An 18,298-nucleotide genomic window follows, 5' to 3' on the forward strand; every position below is an offset into this window, starting at 1 on the left:
GCTGAAACTCCAATACTTTGGCCACCTGATGCAAAGAGTTGATTCATTGGAAAAGACCCTGATGCTGGGAGGGATTGGGGGCAGGAGGAGAAGGGGACAACAGAGGATGAGATGGTTGGATGGCATCACCAACTAGATGGAAATGGGTTTGAATGGACTCTGGGAGTTGGTGATGGACAGGGAGGCCTGGCCTGCTGCAGTTCATGGGGTTGCAAAGAATCAGACACGACTGAACAACTGAACTGAACTAAACTACAGACCTCATTCTAATTCTACTAGTTTCTCTTTTTTGTTTCAGGCTCCAATTCACTGATGGGACTATATTTCATTGTTCCAGTAGAGGCAGTACCAAGTCACTGAGACATTTGTTCAGAAATTGCTAGTTTTCATTCTCTTTCCCTAAAGATCTTTAACTTAGCATTTTAAATTCTTGTCATAAGATACCATTTTTACTCAAGGTATTTTAACTTGCTTTTTCTAAAACAGAACTGTACAAAGATGGAGAACAATCAAAACCCATTTTTAAAGAATGCAGAGTTTAAAGATCAGGGATATTATACCTGTGTGTTTTTCCTACATCATAATGGAAAATTATTCAACGTCACCAAAACCTTCAATATTACAATAGTTGGAGGTAAGATAAATTTTAGAATCAGGAAGAAACAAATGTGTCTTCCTAAAACAGACTGTTTTCTTTCTTCTAAAGTCATACAGGAAGGCAGAGGCAACTTAGATGGACTTGTGACCACATCACTAGTTCACATATAAGGGTCAAAATCATTTTGGCATCATCTTCCACTCTGAATAATTTTGCACTGATGGAGTGAGGGTGGGTAATGAAAGTTGATATAAGTGAACCTCTGATGTTCCCTCATTTGGTATTTCAGTACATTGTGAAATCTTTTATTAAGCATCTGCTTTCACTCAATATTGCTTATTTAGCATCTATATTCAATAAACTGAGTATTCGGAGGTAAGAAAAGCAGGGAGATAGTAATTAGGTGAGAAATTAAGTGAGTAATGCAGTTTTCAGGAATTTGATTATATATAGTCAGGAGAGGTTAACACCAAATCTGAACTCTGGACCCTGACACTGAATTAAATCTTGGAGACAGATTTTTAGGTGAAGTAGAAAGAAATAGCTTTATTACTTTGCCAGACAAAGGGAGTCATGGTGGGCTAATACTCTCCAGATTGTGTGTCTCCACCTGGAGGGGGTAGTGAGGAGTCATGGTTCAAAGAGGGCATGGTCAGCCTGAGGACAGTCTTCTGATTGGTTGGTGGTGAGTGAGCATCAGCATGATCAACCCAGTTGTAACCAGTCTGAGGTCTACATTCTTGTGGGCAGCATACCATTGTCAACTTAAAAAATATTCACAACCTAAAAGTTGAGAGTGTTGAAGCCCAGAAGGCAGCATCTCAAGTAACCCTGAGAGAACTGCTCCAAGGAGGTGAATGGGGAGCCAGGTTAGAAGTTTTGCAACAAAGGGCAGATAATCTGAACCTCAAGAGTATTGTTAATTAAAGAAAACTAGATATCACAAGTTAAGGAATATAGCGCTTTTCTGTGTATGGGAAGATACAAGAATCTGGGCTCCCTGAAGTCATTACTTTGCTATGCACCTCTGCTTCCGTGATGGCTCAGCTGGTAAAGAATCTGCAATGTGGGAGGCCTGGGTTTGATCCCTGGGTTGGGAAGATCCCCTGGAGAAGGGAAAGGCTACCCACTCCAGTATTCTGGCCTGGAGAATGCCATGGATTGTATAGTCCATGGGGTTGCAAAGAGTGGACACAACTGAGCAACTTTCACTTCACTTCACTTCAGCTCTCTGGGGCTAGTATCCTGTGTTTGCACATCTGGAGGTTCCTAAGGGTTCACCCTAGGGAGTGGCTGTGGCCTGATGACTGAGATGGCAAGTATGCTACTTTCTGAGTTCCCTCAGGGCTCACAAGCTTACATTAGCACTGTCCTCATTTGCTTAGTTGTGTCTGACTCTGTGCAACCCCATGGACTGTAGCCTGCCAGGCTGTTCAGTCCATGGGATCTCCCAGGCAAGAATACAGGAGTGGGTTGCTGTTTCCTAATCCAGGGATTAGGAATCCCTAATTCTCAACCCAGGGATTGAATCTGGAGTGGGTTGCCATTTACTCCTCCAGGAGATCTTCTTGACCCAGGGATTGAATCTGTGTCTTTTGTGACTCCTGCATCAGCAGGTGGATTCTTTACCGCTAACACCATCTGGGAAGCCCTAGCTCACATTGGAGGGCTCATCTCTGATGAGGATAAGATGGTTGGATAGTATGACAGACTCAATGGTCATGAGTTTGAGCAAACTCCAGGAGATAGTGAAGGGCAGGGAAGCCTGACGTTCTGCAACCCATGGGGTTGCAAAGAGTTGAACTTGGCTGAGCAACGGAACAACAACAGCAGCAGTCTCTGATGACTGTGATATCCTTTGTTAACTGGTGTGGCAGAAAGTATTCCATTTATCACTGCTAACTTCTCCCACCTGGTGGGGGTTTCAGTATTTGCAAAACAGCTCAAAGATACTGTTCTGTGTGTCCCTTGAGGGGGAACCAGGACTCTGCCCCAAGGCTGTCTATTGTTTCTTGACTGTTCCTCCCTTGTCCTGCATCCTGGAAACTCAGGGAAGGCCCTAGAGGCTGAATGAAGCCAATTTCCTGTATTCAATAAATGGAGGACACAGAAAGGCTTTTGTGCCCAGGAGCCCCACTGGATCCTGCTCTGTATCAAGATGATAAGCCACATAGAAGCACCACAGAATATGAAATTGGAGTCATCTGTGAGTTTCTAAGGGCTCAGAAAGAGTTCAGAGGTAGAAGAGAGGCTGGAGGCTATTTGAGCTGGTTCCTAGAGGCAGAGCATGAAGGACAGATAGGAGGACATGCTAGGGACTGTCCACTCAGGTGAGAACATGTAAGGAGCACAGGTGTGGCTGCAGAAGAAGCTTTACATTTTGGGATGATGGCTTTTATTCTGGTTTACCATGAACCCAGACCCTATGTAATGGAAACACTGAAGCCTGGACTTGTAGGGTATTGGAGAGCTTGCTTGCTTGCTTGGAAAGTCTGTTCAGTCATGTCTAACTGTTTGCGATCACATGGACTGTAGCCTTCCAGTCTCCTCTATCTATGGGGACTCTCCAGGCAAGAATACTGGAGTGGATAGCCATTTCCTTCTCCAGGGCATCTTCCCAACGCAGGGATCTAACCCAGGTCTCCTGCATTGCAGGCAGATTCTTTACCATCTAAACCACCAGAGCACTGGAGCTGGAGACCTTAGAAGTAATTATTTAGTTAAATCCCACCCAGTGAAGATATCCTTCATATGGCTCAGCCAGTAATAGATCATTCAGTCTCTTCTTGGGAACTGCCATGGAAATGACCAAATCACTCAGCAGCTGGGTCAAGATTTTAATGCTTGATTGTCAATGAGTCTTTTTTTCCCATTCAGTCCAGTTATGCCTTTACAATGAACTGTGGGAAATTCTTAAAGAGACTGGAATATCAGACCACCTGACCTGCCTCCTGAGAAATACGTATGCAGGTCAAAAAACAAAAGTTAGAACTGGACATGGACTGGTTCCAAATCAGGAAAGGAGTACGTTAAGTCTGTATATTGTCACCCTGCTTATTTAACTTATATATCATGAGAAATGCTGGGCTGGATGAAACACAAGCTGGAATCAAGATTGCTGGGAGAAATATCAGTAACCTCAGATATGCAGATGACACCACCCTTATGGCAGAAACAGAAGAAGAACTAAAGAGCCTCTTCATGAAAGTGAAAGAGGAGAGTGAAAAAATTGGCTTAAAGCTCAACATTCAGACAACTAAGACCATGGCATCTGGTCCCATCACTTCATGGCAAATAGATGGGGAAACAATAGAAACAGTGAGAGACTTAATTTTGGGGGGCTCCAAAATCATTGCAGATGGTGACTACAGCCATGAAATTGAAAGACACTTACTCCTTGGAAGGAAAGTTATGACCAACCTGGATAGCATATTAAAAAGCAGAGACATTGCTTTGCCAACAAAGGTCCATCTAGTCAAGGCTATGGTTTTTCCAGTAGTCATGTATGGATGTGAGAGTTGGACTATAAAGAAAGCTGAGCACCGATGAATTGATGCTTTTGAACTGTGGTGTTGGAGAAGACTCTTGACAGTCCCTTGGACAGCTAGGAGATCCAACCAGTCAATCCTAAAGGAGATCAGTCCTGAATATTCTTTGGAAGGACTGATGTTGAAGCTGAAACTCCAATACTTTGGCCACCTGATATGAAGAACTGACTCATTTGAAAAGACCCTGATGCTGGGAAAGATTGAAGGTGGGAGGAGAAGGGGATGACAGAGGATGAGACAGCTGGATGGCATCACCGACTCAATGGACATGAGTTTCAGTAGACTCCAGGAGTTGGTGATGGACAGAGAGGCCTGGTGTGCTGCAGTCCATGGGGTCACAAAGAGTTGGACAGGACTGAGTGACTGAACTGAACTGATGTCTTCCTGTAGTTTCCACTTGTGGCTTTGGTTGCCTTCAGTAACTCCACAAATTAAATCTGGTCCCTTCTGCAAATGACAGCTCCTTCAAGTGTCTGAAGACAGGTGGCTTATCCACCCTTCTTCTTCTTTCCCAGGAAGCTGTCAACTCCTAGGTTGATTCATCCAACAAGGTCATGGGCTCACAGTTTCTAGAGCTCATTTACTTTAGCAGCATTTTCCCTCTTCTCTCCAACTGTCCACTTATATAGCTGTATTCCACGCATGCATTGTGAATGTGCAAATTACCACAAACTTCCTGTCTTCAAACAACATAAATTTATTGTACAGTTTTGGAGGTCAAAAGTCTAAAATGGTTTCCCTGGGCTAAATTCCAGGTTTTGGTAGGATTGTGTTCATTCTAGAGGCTCTGCAGGAGAATCAATACCTTGCCTTCTCCAGCTTCTAGAGGCACCTGCATCCTTGGCACACGCCACTTAGTCAGTGCCTTGCATCCAGTAAATCTATTTTGAGGTATTGATGGCAGAGAGAAGGGAGAACACAAAGACAATTCCCAGTGAGTCTGCATCTTCTAGGTCTGGAGGTATCATTGTCTTCTTGCATCTTCTGGCTTTTAGCTGTGCTGGGCAGAAGTCATAGGTGGAACTGAGGGGAGACCAAGTTCAGTAAGCTCTCTCCAGTTAGGTGAGCTTTGAGTTGATGAAAAGTGATGGAAAGGACAACCAGTATTCCCTGTCTCCCTTATCTAATGAAAATACAATAAAATAATAAATGTAAAGTGATGATTGTTAGAATGTTTGTTACCTGGAATGATAAGTATATTACAACAGATGTTGTAATACATCTGTCTTAGCAAAGCTCCATGCAACACTAATGCATTTTTCTCTTCTTTATTCGCTTTCAGACCACAGTAATATAATTCCAGCTCTTCTTGGACCAAAGATCGATGAAGTTAAAGTGAAATTAGGTATATTTTGACATATGTATATTTTGGATTTATGAACGGGGGCATAATTGAGTCTTTGAAGGCTAAATCTGGTTTTTTATTGATCAACATTGTGTTCCTAACACATACCATGTTTACTGAAGAATATTACAAAAGCAGGAAAACCTTGTCATTGTTTGAATGTTGCGCTTCTTAGTGATAGTTAAAATTAGCAATGTGTTCAAACGATTGTGGAAGTGCCTATGGTTTGCAGGCCCGTGGTTTTAGTCACTTTCTATGTGGCTTTTCTCTAACAGTAACTGTTGTTTAGTCACTAAGTCATGTTCAACTCTTCACAATCCCCTGGACGTGTAGACCTCTAGGCTCCTCTGTCCATGGGATTTTCCAGGCCAGAATACTAGAGTGGGTTGCCATTTCCTTCTCCGAATAGTAACTGTGGTCACTTTTAAATATGAAAACTCAATGAGAACTCTCTGGAGAAATTATTCAAACTTACTGTATGGTTTGAATATTTGATTAAGGGATTCACTTTGAATCAGTGGACTGACTTGACTGTTGTTTTTGCTATTCAAAAATTGCTGAGTTGTGTTGGATTCTTTTGTGAGCCTATGGACTGTAGCCTGCCAGGTGCCTCTGTCCATATACTTCTCCAGGCAAGAAGACTAGACTGGATAGCCATTCCCTCACCAGGGGATCTTCTGACCCAGGGATTGAACTTGTATCTCCTGCATTGGCAGGTGGATTCTTTACACCTAAGCCACCAGAGAAGCCCCAGTTCACCCTGGAAGAACTTTATTCCTCACTGTGCTTTATGTCCAACTGTTGCTCTTGGTTTGCCCTGCACTTTGACATCTTTAACTTTTAGCTCATTCAATTTTTTTGTTTTTTATCCATTTTGTTTTTCTAGAAGTTAGAGTGGGTGTTTTGGCCTGACACTACTTATTAGACTATTGGTTGAAAAGAAAGTCCACTGGCCTTCCTAAGTTTTAATAATTAATTTCAACATAAATATTTGAATAGAGGCCAATTCATAGTTTGGTGATGACTTGTAATCACAACCGAATTTCTCTGCTTTATAAGTTTTTTTTTTTAATGAGAACAAGGCATATTTTTCTTAGATGCAGCACTATATTAGCATTATATGTTATATTAATATACATTGGCTTTATTAATTTTAGCCTTTGGGAAACTTGAGTTTCTAAAATCAGGACGTTGGTTGTCAACTTTTACCTAGGAAAAGATATACAGCTCAACTGCTCTGCTTTGCTGAATGAAAAGGATATGATTTACTGGAACACCTGGAGGAAAAATGGAAAGGATCCTAACGTACATGAAGGGGAAGTGACGAGAATTAGGTATGGATATGTGATATATTGTTGTTGTTCAGCTACTAAGTCATGTCTGAGTGTTTTGCAACCCCATGGGCTGTAGACCACCAGACTCCTCTGTCCATGGGATTTCCCAGGCAAGCATACTGGAGTGGGATGCCATTTCCTAATTTAGGAGATCTTCCCAGACCAAGAGTCAAACCCACATCTCCTGCATTGGCAGGTGGGATCTTTACCACTGAGCCACCAGGGAAGCCCCTGTATCATATATATATATATATATGAGATCAAAACACCAGACTCCTGAAAGACTGATAGGGATGCTTGAGATGAATTTAACTTATTATTATAACTTACATATTTCATAACTACAATTCTCATATCTAAGCTGATGAATGATGCAGAAATTTATTGCTGATATCTAAATTAGAAAGAGAAGGTTGGGACTTCCCTGGCAGTCCAGTGATCAAGTCTGCATGCTTCCAATGCAGGGGGTGCGGGTTCGTTCCCTGGTCAGGGAGCTAAGATCCTGCATGCCATGTGGTGTAGTCAATAAAGAAAAAGAACGTCAGTGAGGCTTATTAGCACCGCCTTACAGAAGTAGCTTTTGGTGAGTCAGGATCTGATGGGGGTGAAGACTTTACCTTAGGCATCTTATGGAAGAGTGATTAACTAGGCCACTGTCATATGAACTTTGAACATTGTGTTAAATGCTTTGATTTTACAAATGTGCCAGAGAAAAGACCAGGTCAGGAGACTGGGACGTGTACAAGTCGGTCTGAGCCCCTTGAGTGCGCCCCGGACCCTTATTGCATGCCTGGCTGTGTTGCCTATGTGTCACCTTGGGGCCAGCTGGGTGTCCACAGGTGGCGCAGCGCATCACCAGCACCTCTCTGAGAGTCCTGGAACACCCCGGCCACAGGTAGGCCATCTATTAATACCACTTCCTCTCCAGATCTGCCCCCTGGACTTCCCCCGTACACATTTTTCTTTGTTCTGTTGCTGGAAATTACGGAAACTTGAGGAGAACTGAAAATCACAAAGATGGAGAGAGCCCTTTCAATACAGGTTTTTGTGTGTTTGGGGATATCCTCACTGGGCATGACCTATGCTGACATAGACACTGCCTCCTGCTCTTTAGGGATAGTTCAGAGCTTCTTTGTATAACGTTCCTTATAGTGATTATCTATTTTTTTTTAGGGTAGTCCCACTAATCAATTATATTTGCTTTTTAAAATTTTTTTTGGAGTGTGGTTGCTTTATAGTGTCATGTTAGTTTCTACTGTACAGCAAGCCAAATCAGCTATACGTGTATATATATATATATATATATATATATGTGTGTGTGTGTGTGTGTATATATATATATATATATATATATATATATATATATATAATTATCTCTCTTAAAGATGAGAATCAAGGAATTTCCTCAAGTCCAGGAGGGTCTCCAAAGATTGTCAGGTGTATATGATCACTCAAGAAAACACTGATTTAAATGACCAATCACCTACCCCACGACATTTGTTGTTGGTCGATTGACATTGTTCCTAGTAATTATGGCAGCCTTTTCCTGTCAGTGTCCATCATTGGAAATAAGAAACACAATAGGAGCAGGTAGAAACACCCAGCAGGGCAGTGGTTACGTATGAATATCCAGGAGGCAGAGTTAGTGCAAAAAGTTCCAAATGGCATATAGTTTAATACTTAAGTATCCTATATTAAAGAACATGAGTTTACTCAAACTCATGGGGTTGCCGAAGAGTCGGACATGACTGAGTGACTGATCAACAGCAACAAAGGAATGGCTATACTTTATTAAAACAAAACACCCTGAACTGATGGCCAGTTATTCATTTTTGCCTGCACCTGCCTTTGTGGGATCGTAGTTCTCTGAACTGGAATTGAACCACCACCTCCTAAAGTGGAAGTGCTAAATCTTAACCACTGAACCACCTGGGAAGTCCCTCTATGGCCATTTAAATGGTTCTGAATGGTTTGGAGTCATTACTGTCATTATTAAGGAAATTGTACACTCAGGTTTTAGTGAGTTGTGGTCCTGAGGTGTCTGTCACCTTAGCTACATTTTTGAGATTGTTCTGCTTTTTTATATGCACCATATATATATGTTATATATATATATATATTCTCTGACATCTTGCTGGCAGCCCTCAATTCTTGCTGACACATGTCTACAAGCTTCTTACAGTCCAAGGTCTATGCCCTCACCCAGAATCAGGTGTGAGATTGGTGCTCATGAAATGTTGGCTCAGCTGGACTGTGTGGCCCCCCAGCTGCTATATTTATCTTGTCCTCAGCATCTATTCCCCCACTGGATTCCTGCATTTCCCCCTTCCCATGGTCTATCGCTCATCTCTGGAGGCACAGCAAACCAACTCACCAAACTTACAGAAATGGAGCTTAAACTCAGCTAAGAGCCTAAGTAAAGCTGAATCTTTCTTTATAGTGGGTGCATGAACTTATGTCTTCTATTTTGGCTTCTCAGTAGTTTTTTTGTGTCTTGTTTGTGGATTTTACATTGATGTTGAAAGAAAGATGAAAGTGTTAGTCGCTCAGTTGTGATTGACTCTTTGTGACCCCATGGACTCTTTATCCCAGGCTCCTCTGTCCATGGAATTCTCCAGGCAAGAATACTAAAGGGGGTTGCCATTTCCTTCTCCAGGGGATCTTGGCAACCCAGAGATCAAACCAAGGTCCTCCTGCATTGCAGGCAAATTCTTTACCATATGAGCCACCAGGGAAGCTATTTCTGGTTTGGTGACTTCCGTAGAGAATTGGTTCTAAAATGAAACTGAGAGAGTTGGAGGCTGCAGTGGATCCCGCATCCAGCTGCTGGAGGCCTGGCAGGTGAATGACTATACTTGGGAGTGCTGGTTGACCCTAAGCCTATAGAGCCTGCCACTGGCAAGAGGCAGATAGCAAGAGCATTTGCCTTGTATCAAAGACAGGACATCTTGAGTCCTTTCAGAAGAAAAAGACAGCTGGCTGCACTAGTGGTCTCTAGTCATTTTCTGACACTCTCTGAGCAGCTTAACTGGTATTTCTCATGTGCTTGGAGGATGTCTGAAAATAGTGTTGTGTTTTAATTTAAATGCTGAACAAAATAAGAGTTATCATTAGGATTGTGAGGACAAGCTTGATTTGCATCTGCATCTGTACTAATGATTCACAGCCTTGTCACTGCTGGCAGAGACTTCACGGTGGGAGGGACACTGGATAGTCGGGACAGGAGGAATAGATGAAACACAGGCACACCTTGGAGCTATTGCGGGTTTGGTTCCAGACTACCACCATAAAGCAAATACCGCAATAAAGTGAGTCCCATGAACTTTTTGGTTTCCCAATGCACATGAAATTATTTGCACTATACTGTGGGCTTCCCCAATGACTCAGTGGTAAAGAATCTAGGAGATGCAGGAGATGCAGGTTTGATCCCTAGATGGGGAAGATCCCCTGGAGAAGGAAATGGCAACCCATTCCAGTATTCTTACCTGGGAAATCGCATGGACAGAGGAGCCTGGCGGGCTACGGTCCATGGGGTTGCAAAAGAGTCAGACACGACTGAGCGACTGGGCATGTACTGTACTCCATTAAGTGTGCAATGGCATTAAATGTAAAGAACAATGTCCATACCTTATTTTGAAATACGTGATGGCTAAAATAGATGCTCAAACCATACGAGAGTAGCATCAAAGATCCCTGATCACAGATCCCCTAACAAATATAATGATAATGAAAAAATGTGAATTTCTGAGAATTACCAAAATGCGACACAGAGACATAAAGCGAGCAAATGCTGTTGGGAAAATGGCAGCCAGAGACTTGCTTGATTTTGTAAAAAGTGCAATATCTGCAAAGTGCAATAAAGCAAGGTTCAGTAAAATGCAGTATGCCTGCATTTGAGAGAATATTTTCTTGTATTTTCAACTGAACATCGTCATCTTCCAGGCATTTTAGTTCAAGGCAGCACCTGCCCCAGATGGTCTCAGGAGGACTGACATCACCAGGGAGCAGGAAGCTCACACTTGAACAGAACTCAGCAGAAAGCGAAGATCTCTGAAGTCCATAGAGCATTGCTTTTTACAGACGTATTTGTGCATACAGATTCCTCTCTCATGGGTCATGTCGCTGGTAACGGCACACAGCCTATTGTTAAACCATGTTCCTCTCTTACAGGACTTCAGAAGGCAAATGGCTTGCTTCTACAATACTGAGGATTGAGAACATAAATACAAGAAATCTAAACTTTGCATACAATTGCACTGCGGTCAACCAGGGAGGCATCGACACCAAAAGCTTCCTCTTGCTGGTAGAAGGTGTGAGAAATTTTATTTTTGGAAGTCGGTGCAAACCTAGAACGCTGCAACTGAGAGGCCCGTCATAGCTCATCACTTCCTCACCTTACAAACCAGGAAGCAAGCTCCTGAGGGGGAAGGGTCTGACTTATCACAGGTGTTCAGTGGCAGAGCGGGTGCTCAGCCTTCGCTGCTGTCCTTTGTGAGGAATGAAAGCCTCAGGTCTATCTTTGCTCTCAGTCATATTCCAATCCTATGCAGCAGCCAGGAGCCTGGAGCAGGGAGGTAGGTGGAGCTCAGGGTTGAAGATGCTGGTGGGCAAGGATCGTGGGGGAGGTAGTCTGAACAGCTCTGCCACACTCTGGATAACCACAGGGAAGTTTGCAGCTGGGCAGAGGATGAGGCCAGTGGTCCTGCCTCCATCCTAACTCAGCGGGGCTGTGGGCACAGGAGCCCTTGGCCGGTCTTTCATTCAACAAAGGCGAACTTAGGTTTCCCTCCTTTGGGCCAGTCCCTGGTCTTGGCATGTGGACAGTTATTTGATGACTGATCACTGGACTCTTCAGGTGTTTCAGTACCTATCTGATGGAGTATTCCAGAATCACCCACCTCCATGTTGGGTGTCCCTGGTGGCTCAGTCGGTAAGGAATCCACCTGCAATGCAGGAGACCTGCCTTCCATCCCTGGGTTAGGAAGATCCCCTGAAGAAGGAAATGGCAATGTACTCCAATATTCTTGCCTAGTAAATCCATGGACAAAGGAGTTGGCAAGCTACAGTCCATGGAGTCACAAAAAGTGAGACATGAGTTAACAACTAAACAACCACCACCACCGACTCCAACCTCCACCAGAACAGTCCAGCCCCAGGACGTGAACTCAGGAGATGCTCAGAAGTGGCTGCTCAGACAGCGGTGCACTGTCCTAGGTCAGCACAAGGCTGTGCTATCTCTGCCGTAAAAGTTTCTACCCTGACCTTATCTTCTTCTCCTGGGCTCACAGATATTACCTAGGGAATTTGGTCTTTGATGCCATCATTTCCCCTGGAGGAGTATTTGGGCTAGCATGAAAGTGTATGCATTGTGTGATACAGTTACATTCTTCCTTTCAGAGATGCAGGAACCTCAGGGCCTATGTTTATCCAGAGTTAACTTATTAAGCAACAGCATTTGCTTTTGTTGTTTAGCCGCTTAGTCGTGTCTGTCTGTGACCCCATGGACTATAGCCCGTCAGGCTCCTCTGTCCATGGGATTCACCAAACAGGAATACTGGAGAGGCTTGCCATTTCCTCCTCCAGGGGAATTTTCCTGGCCCAGGGATCAAATTCACGTCTTCTGCACTGGCAGATGGGTTCTTTACCACTGAGCCACCAGGGAAGCCCGGTGTTTGCTTACTTACATCCTAATAGTTACTTTTACTGGAAAGATAATCCCTAAAATTGTGTCAAGATGACAAGAACTTTGTGTATGTTTATACTCTTTGACCCAGAAATCAATCCCACCGCCATTAGAATGTACTTGAGGAAAATAATCAGAAACATAGGTAAAGGTTTATACATATATTCATTGCAACATTATGTATATTTATGAAAAATTGGAGTTGATCTAAATATTGGGATGGCATAAATTATAATTGTAAGATGTAGAAAAATGCTCATAATATAATGTTAAGCAATAAAGAGTGATCACCATGTGTTTCCAATTAAATGTTTTCAGGGAAAAAAAATCTAGAAAGAAATGTACTAGTGTGTTGGTAGTGGCCATGGTCACACTGTGGAATGGTTATTAAAAATTATTCTATTGGGATTTCCCTCCTGGTCTAGTGATTGGGACTCCAAACTTCCAATGCAGGGGTGTGGGTTCAGTCCCTGGTTGGAGAACTAAGATTCCTCATGCTGTGTGGCCAAAAAATTAAAATTTAAAAAAAAAAGTGTGCAACTTTAAAAGTTTTGAACAGATTTATTTAAAAAATTATTCTGTCCTTTATACCTTTATGTGTTATGTTGTCCGTAATGAGCATAAATTTAGGAAAGGTAACTTTTTTTTCTCAAAGGACATTTTCATATAAAAATATGCAAAAATTCTCAGAGCTGAGTGCCAGGTAATGTGTTCACTATTTATTTGTAATATTTAACCCACCTTCAAAAGAGCAGCCCTGTAAGTGAAGGAGAAAATGTTCCTAGCTTCCTTGCTGTCCTGTGTGTACAGATAAGATGCTAAGAGTTTAGGGCATCAGTGACTTTCTCCGGGACACAGAATAGGTGATGGGTCCAGGCTGGAGCCCACGTGCCGTTACCTGGGCACTCCGTCTGTCAAGGTGACCAGGGAGTAAGGGGTGGGGAGGGGTGAATTGGAAGGTTGGGATTGACACGTACATACCGCTATGTATCAGATAGATAACAAATAAGGATCTGCTGTATACCACAGGGCACGCTACTCAGCATTCTGCGATGGTCTATGTGAGAAGAGAACCTGAAGAAGGGTGCATTTATGTGTACACAGAACAGACTCACTTTGCTGTGCGCCTGGACCTAGCATAACAGTGTCAATCAACTGTGCTTCAGTTAAAATATAGTGAGTGCCCTTTGCAGAGACACAGGTGGGCCTAGACAGTCATACACAGTGAAGTCAGAAAGAGGAAAATGAACACCGCACATTCATATACGTGTGCAATGTAGAAAACTGGTATGGATGATCCTGCCTGCAGAGTGGAAATAAAGACGCAAACGTAGAAAACGCGTGTGTGGGTGCCAAGGGGGAAATGGGGCGTTGGGGTTGACACATGTAGACTCATAAGACAGATCACTAATGAGAACATACTGCGTAGCACAGAGGACTCTGCCGAATGCTTTGCGGTGAGCTGAACGAGGAGGAAGTCCATATAGGAGGGGGTGTGTGTATATGTGTGGCCGATTCATTTTGCTGTACGGTAGAAGCTAGCACCACATTGTAAATCAGCAAAAATTAATTAAAAAATAAAATAAAAATTAATCTTCAACGATCCCACACCTTCACAATATGTTCCCAGCCCACGAACTGAGGTTTACATGTGGGTCCTTCTGCATTTCACCCTGGTGTCTCAGCACGCTAGAAATCTGACTTCCTCGGGTAGGAACAGACTTTCAGTTCACATCTCTGAATAATACCCTTGTACATGTTTCTGTGGGGCAGAAGGATCACCACAGGAGACTAAATGCAGGAGTTCAGAGTAACTGGATAAACAAGTTGACTTGTGTTAAAGGTTAAAGAAACTGACCACGGCAATGTGACAGTGAAAGACTCCAATGAAATTTCCCTGACTTATTATTCCCATTTTCTTTTTCTTTCTAGAAGACATGGTTGACATCCCCGGCCACGTCTTCACTAGAGGAATGATCGTAGCTGTCGTGATCTCAGTGGTGGCTGTCTGCCTTGTGACCGTGGGTGTCATTTATAGAGTTGACTTGGTTCTATTTTATAGACATTTCATGGGAAGAGACGAAACCTTAACAGGTAACGAATGTCTTAATGCTGGGATCTCTTGTCTTACAGTTTCATTAAGAAGCTATGTAAATACATATTAATCTTCACCTTATGTTGGTTATATTGTTGAGTTAATGGCAGTAGAGGTTTTCCGTAAGAAAAATTGATCTGATGAATCATCTGCTGTGGATGTTGTCTGTACCACTTTTTCCTGTGCTTGCTTACCTGTTGCCAAAAATTATCCTCTAATCATTTCATGCATGTATGCTGTGTCCTTCTAAATGTCCTGTGAGGTGTTCTTGCCCAAGGACTGAGTGTCTGAACGTCATTGCTCACACACCATCTGATGCCTTACACAAAGTGCACATTCATTAAAGTCATTTAAATTGAGTTGAGCTGTATCATGGTTCATTATTTAAACCCGGCAAAGGAGGCTGCATGATGGACTTGCAAGAGCCTTGAATTCCATACCACATGACCTGAGTTCCAGTCCCATAGATCTACGATTTTTTTTTTTATCTGCTCCTCCTTCTATCTTGGGATTGTGGTTTCTCAGTTTTCCTAATTTTGAAGGTGACTAGAAGTCCTCAGGGTTTTCTGGCTCGCCCGCCACAGCGTATTGCGTCCCGGGCCACCCCCCGCTCCAGGCACACCCAGCTCCTCATGCTCGCTCTCCCCTGGAGAAGGAAATGGCAACCCACTCCAGTATCCTTGCCTGGAAAATCTCATGGACAGAGGAGCCTGGTGGGCTACAATCCATGGAGTCGCAGAGAGTCGGGCACGACTGCGTGACTAACACTTACACTAACAGAAGTCCTCAAGATTCAAAATAGAGGGGCTTCCCTGGCGATCCAGTGGCTAAGACTCCACGTTCCCAATGCAGGGGCTCCAGGTTTGATCCGGGTCTGGGAACTAGATCCCACATGCTGCAGCTAAAACAAGAGATTCTGAATGTCACTACTAAAAAAAAAAATCCCACATGCCACACTGAAGATTCCAAGGGCTACAAATAAGGCCAGGGTGGCCAAATAAAGAGATAAATATTTTTTTTAATTCAAAATAGTTACCAAATTAGAAAGATATGTGTATAATCTGTTGCGCTTGCTTTTGTATCTGTGTTGTGTGTGTGTGGCACATACAAAGCTCAAAACACCAAAACTCTTAGAGATGATGCGTACATGTTCATCCAATGCCTGTTTCCCACCTCACTCCTATTGGTAGTATATTCAAATGAATATTAATCATATAGAATCATAGTTCACTCCTATTTGAAAGACAGATCTTGCCATGCTCTACACCCTATTCTGAACTTTGTTTTACTGTATCTTGGATACCCTTCCATCTTAGTTTATAAAGCCTCTCATTTTTTCGGGTTGCACAATGTTTTATTTCTGTGGATTCGCCTTTGTTTACTGAGTCACCACTTGGACATTTGGGTTTCTTACAAACTTCCGTTATTGCAGAAGTGATGTAGTGGAGAAATTTGTATAGTTGTCATTTCGTTTGTATGCAGTGTAACTGAAGGAAAACTCCCTAAAGTAGAAGGACTAGAACTGTAGATGTGGATCCAGTTGTTTTGATTACATGTGTGCGCTTAGTCACTCAATCGTGTCCAACTCTCTAGCCCCATGGACTGTAGCCCGCCAGGCTCCTCTGTCCATGGAATTTTCCAGGCAAGAATACTGGAGCCAGCTGTCATTGCCTACTCCAGGGGATCTTCCCAGGCCAGGAGTCAAACCTGTGTCTCTTGTGTCTCCTGCATTGGCAGGTAGATTCATTTACCACTAAGTCACCAGGGAAGCCCAATGGAATCACTGGCTCTTACTTATACTGTTAGATAGCTGTATTTCACAGCAACCTAAGAGTTATTCAAGAGACCCACTTACTGATTAAATTCAGAAGTAGCTCTATTTCTGCCAACTTTTCTTACCTTTGATATGCATGTGAATTCCACAATCTTTACCAAATATTCAGTCTTTCATATATGCTCTATTCTGCAAAGCAGTTGCTCTAAACCCAACAATAAGTTCTGATTTGAGCTGCTGAACCAGGATGCAAGAGGCAGAACTGGAGAATCTTTTCCCAGAGACAGAAAGGGTTGTTTTGTGAACCTGGACACTGCTGAAAATATTGGGCTGGGTCATTGAGCATAAGTGATACTCAACATAAAGAACATGGACCAAGAATGCTTTTACCCTATTCTTTTGAAATAAAGAAGCTGATAATATTTAGCCTTCAACTCAGTAGCAAATTCATTCAGTCCAATAATGTACCCAAGCATAAATCCAATTCCTCTAGCATCTAACCAAATGTCATGGGATAAGGTAGACTTTTTTACAACTACTCCACCTTCTTCCTCTACTGACCCCAACTAACACCATATCCATGGAGATCTCTGCTTACTCTTTGACCAAGTTACTTTGTTTGTTTGTTGTTTTGTTTACACTGACTCATAGCTGCTAATGTGTTATTTGTCAGCTTTTTCAAGTTGGTGCATGTGTCCACTCTGTCTTCTCAAATAGATTGGATGAAAGCAGAATAGAGGAATGTGTATTATTTTTCAGTCATGCAGTTAGTAGAATGGTCTTTACTGTTTGCTGACACAGTCCCCTTGAACACTAGTTTCCTATCCAGAATTAAATAGGAGCAGATGTCATCAATGAAAACCTTTAATAGACCAGAAGCTTTACTATTGCCATCTAAAGCATCATAGACCACATAGCATATGTTCCTATAGCATATGATTTCAATCATCTCCCATCACTTCTTTCCATTCACCAGGGTAAATACTCAGCTTTATTTTTATTCTCACTTTCAGGGGGTTCTTTTGAGGGTAGATTCAGATGGCAGTAGAATTAAATGATATTAATAGCAGTAGAATAAGCCAACGTAAGATTTGCTTCCTTGTCCTGGAAAGAGGGCATCTTTGGGCTCCTTGACCTTGTATTTTCTTTAAATTCCCTTAGTGCCCTAACCTATAGTTTGCATTCCTTCCAGTTATGGCCTTTGGGGGCCTGGTCTAGGACTTGAACTCTTCATCTGTCTTCACAGGTCTCTGTGGCAAGAGACCTTTTTGGTGTCAAGCAGTGGGACTCTTAATGTACATGCTTAGGAAACATTTGCCAGTTGACTACTTGATTCCCATACAAGGTCTGAGTATGTTATTTTTTTGTTGGCCTATAATAATAATTGAGTGTATTCCTTGTTTGTTGACAGCTTCAAAAGTCAGAGATAAAGAGTGATGCATGAAAAACATGGAACCAAAGGATACTTGAGGGACCTTAGGCATTACCTAGTTTAAACCTTCTTGTTATATTTTTTAATTTGTTCTCTATCAAAAATGTTTTATTCTTTTATTTCATAGCTTCATCAAGGTATAATCAATATATGAAGAACTGCACAGATTTTTTTTTTATTGGAGTATAATTGCTTAATGGTGTGTTAGTTTCTGCTGTACCACGAAGTGAATCAACTATATGGATACATATGTCCCTTCCCTCTCGGACCGCCCTCCACCAACGTGCCCCCCACCCCCCGACATCCCACCCCCAGGTCATCACAGAGCACCAAGCTGAGCTCCCCGTGCTATACACAGCTTCCCACCAGCTCTCTGTCTCACACATAGTAGTGTATGTAATTTCATGTATGCGCTGCATTGGATTGATGTGTTTGAATGTGAGGATGCTATACTTAACCTTCCTTTTTCAGTGATTCCATCCCCACCTT

At 42.6% G+C, this 18,298-nt stretch overlaps 1 protein-coding gene across 3 annotated transcripts in view; it reads left to right on the forward strand.

The window, feature by feature from the left end:
- The window catches only part of IL18R1 (interleukin 18 receptor 1), a 37,803-nt gene that overhangs the window by 11,651 nt on the left and 7,854 nt on the right, over window positions 1-18,298 (forward strand). For 2 of the 3 annotated variants that reach the window (XM_020874914.2, XM_070475584.1), the window contains 5 exons: window positions 487-634; window positions 5,429-5,491; window positions 6,705-6,825; window positions 10,996-11,135; window positions 14,441-14,602. In XM_020874914.2, coding sequence (XP_020730573.2) covers window positions 487-634; window positions 5,429-5,491; window positions 6,705-6,825; window positions 10,996-11,135; window positions 14,441-14,602 — 634 coding nt within the window. The other variant, XM_070475589.1, reaches the window with a different exon arrangement.

This window comes from Odocoileus virginianus, chromosome 2, assembly GCF_023699985.2.
Source record: "Odocoileus virginianus isolate 20LAN1187 ecotype Illinois chromosome 2, Ovbor_1.2, whole genome shotgun sequence".
Classification (NCBI taxonomy): Eukaryota; Metazoa; Chordata; class Mammalia; order Artiodactyla; family Cervidae; genus Odocoileus; species Odocoileus virginianus.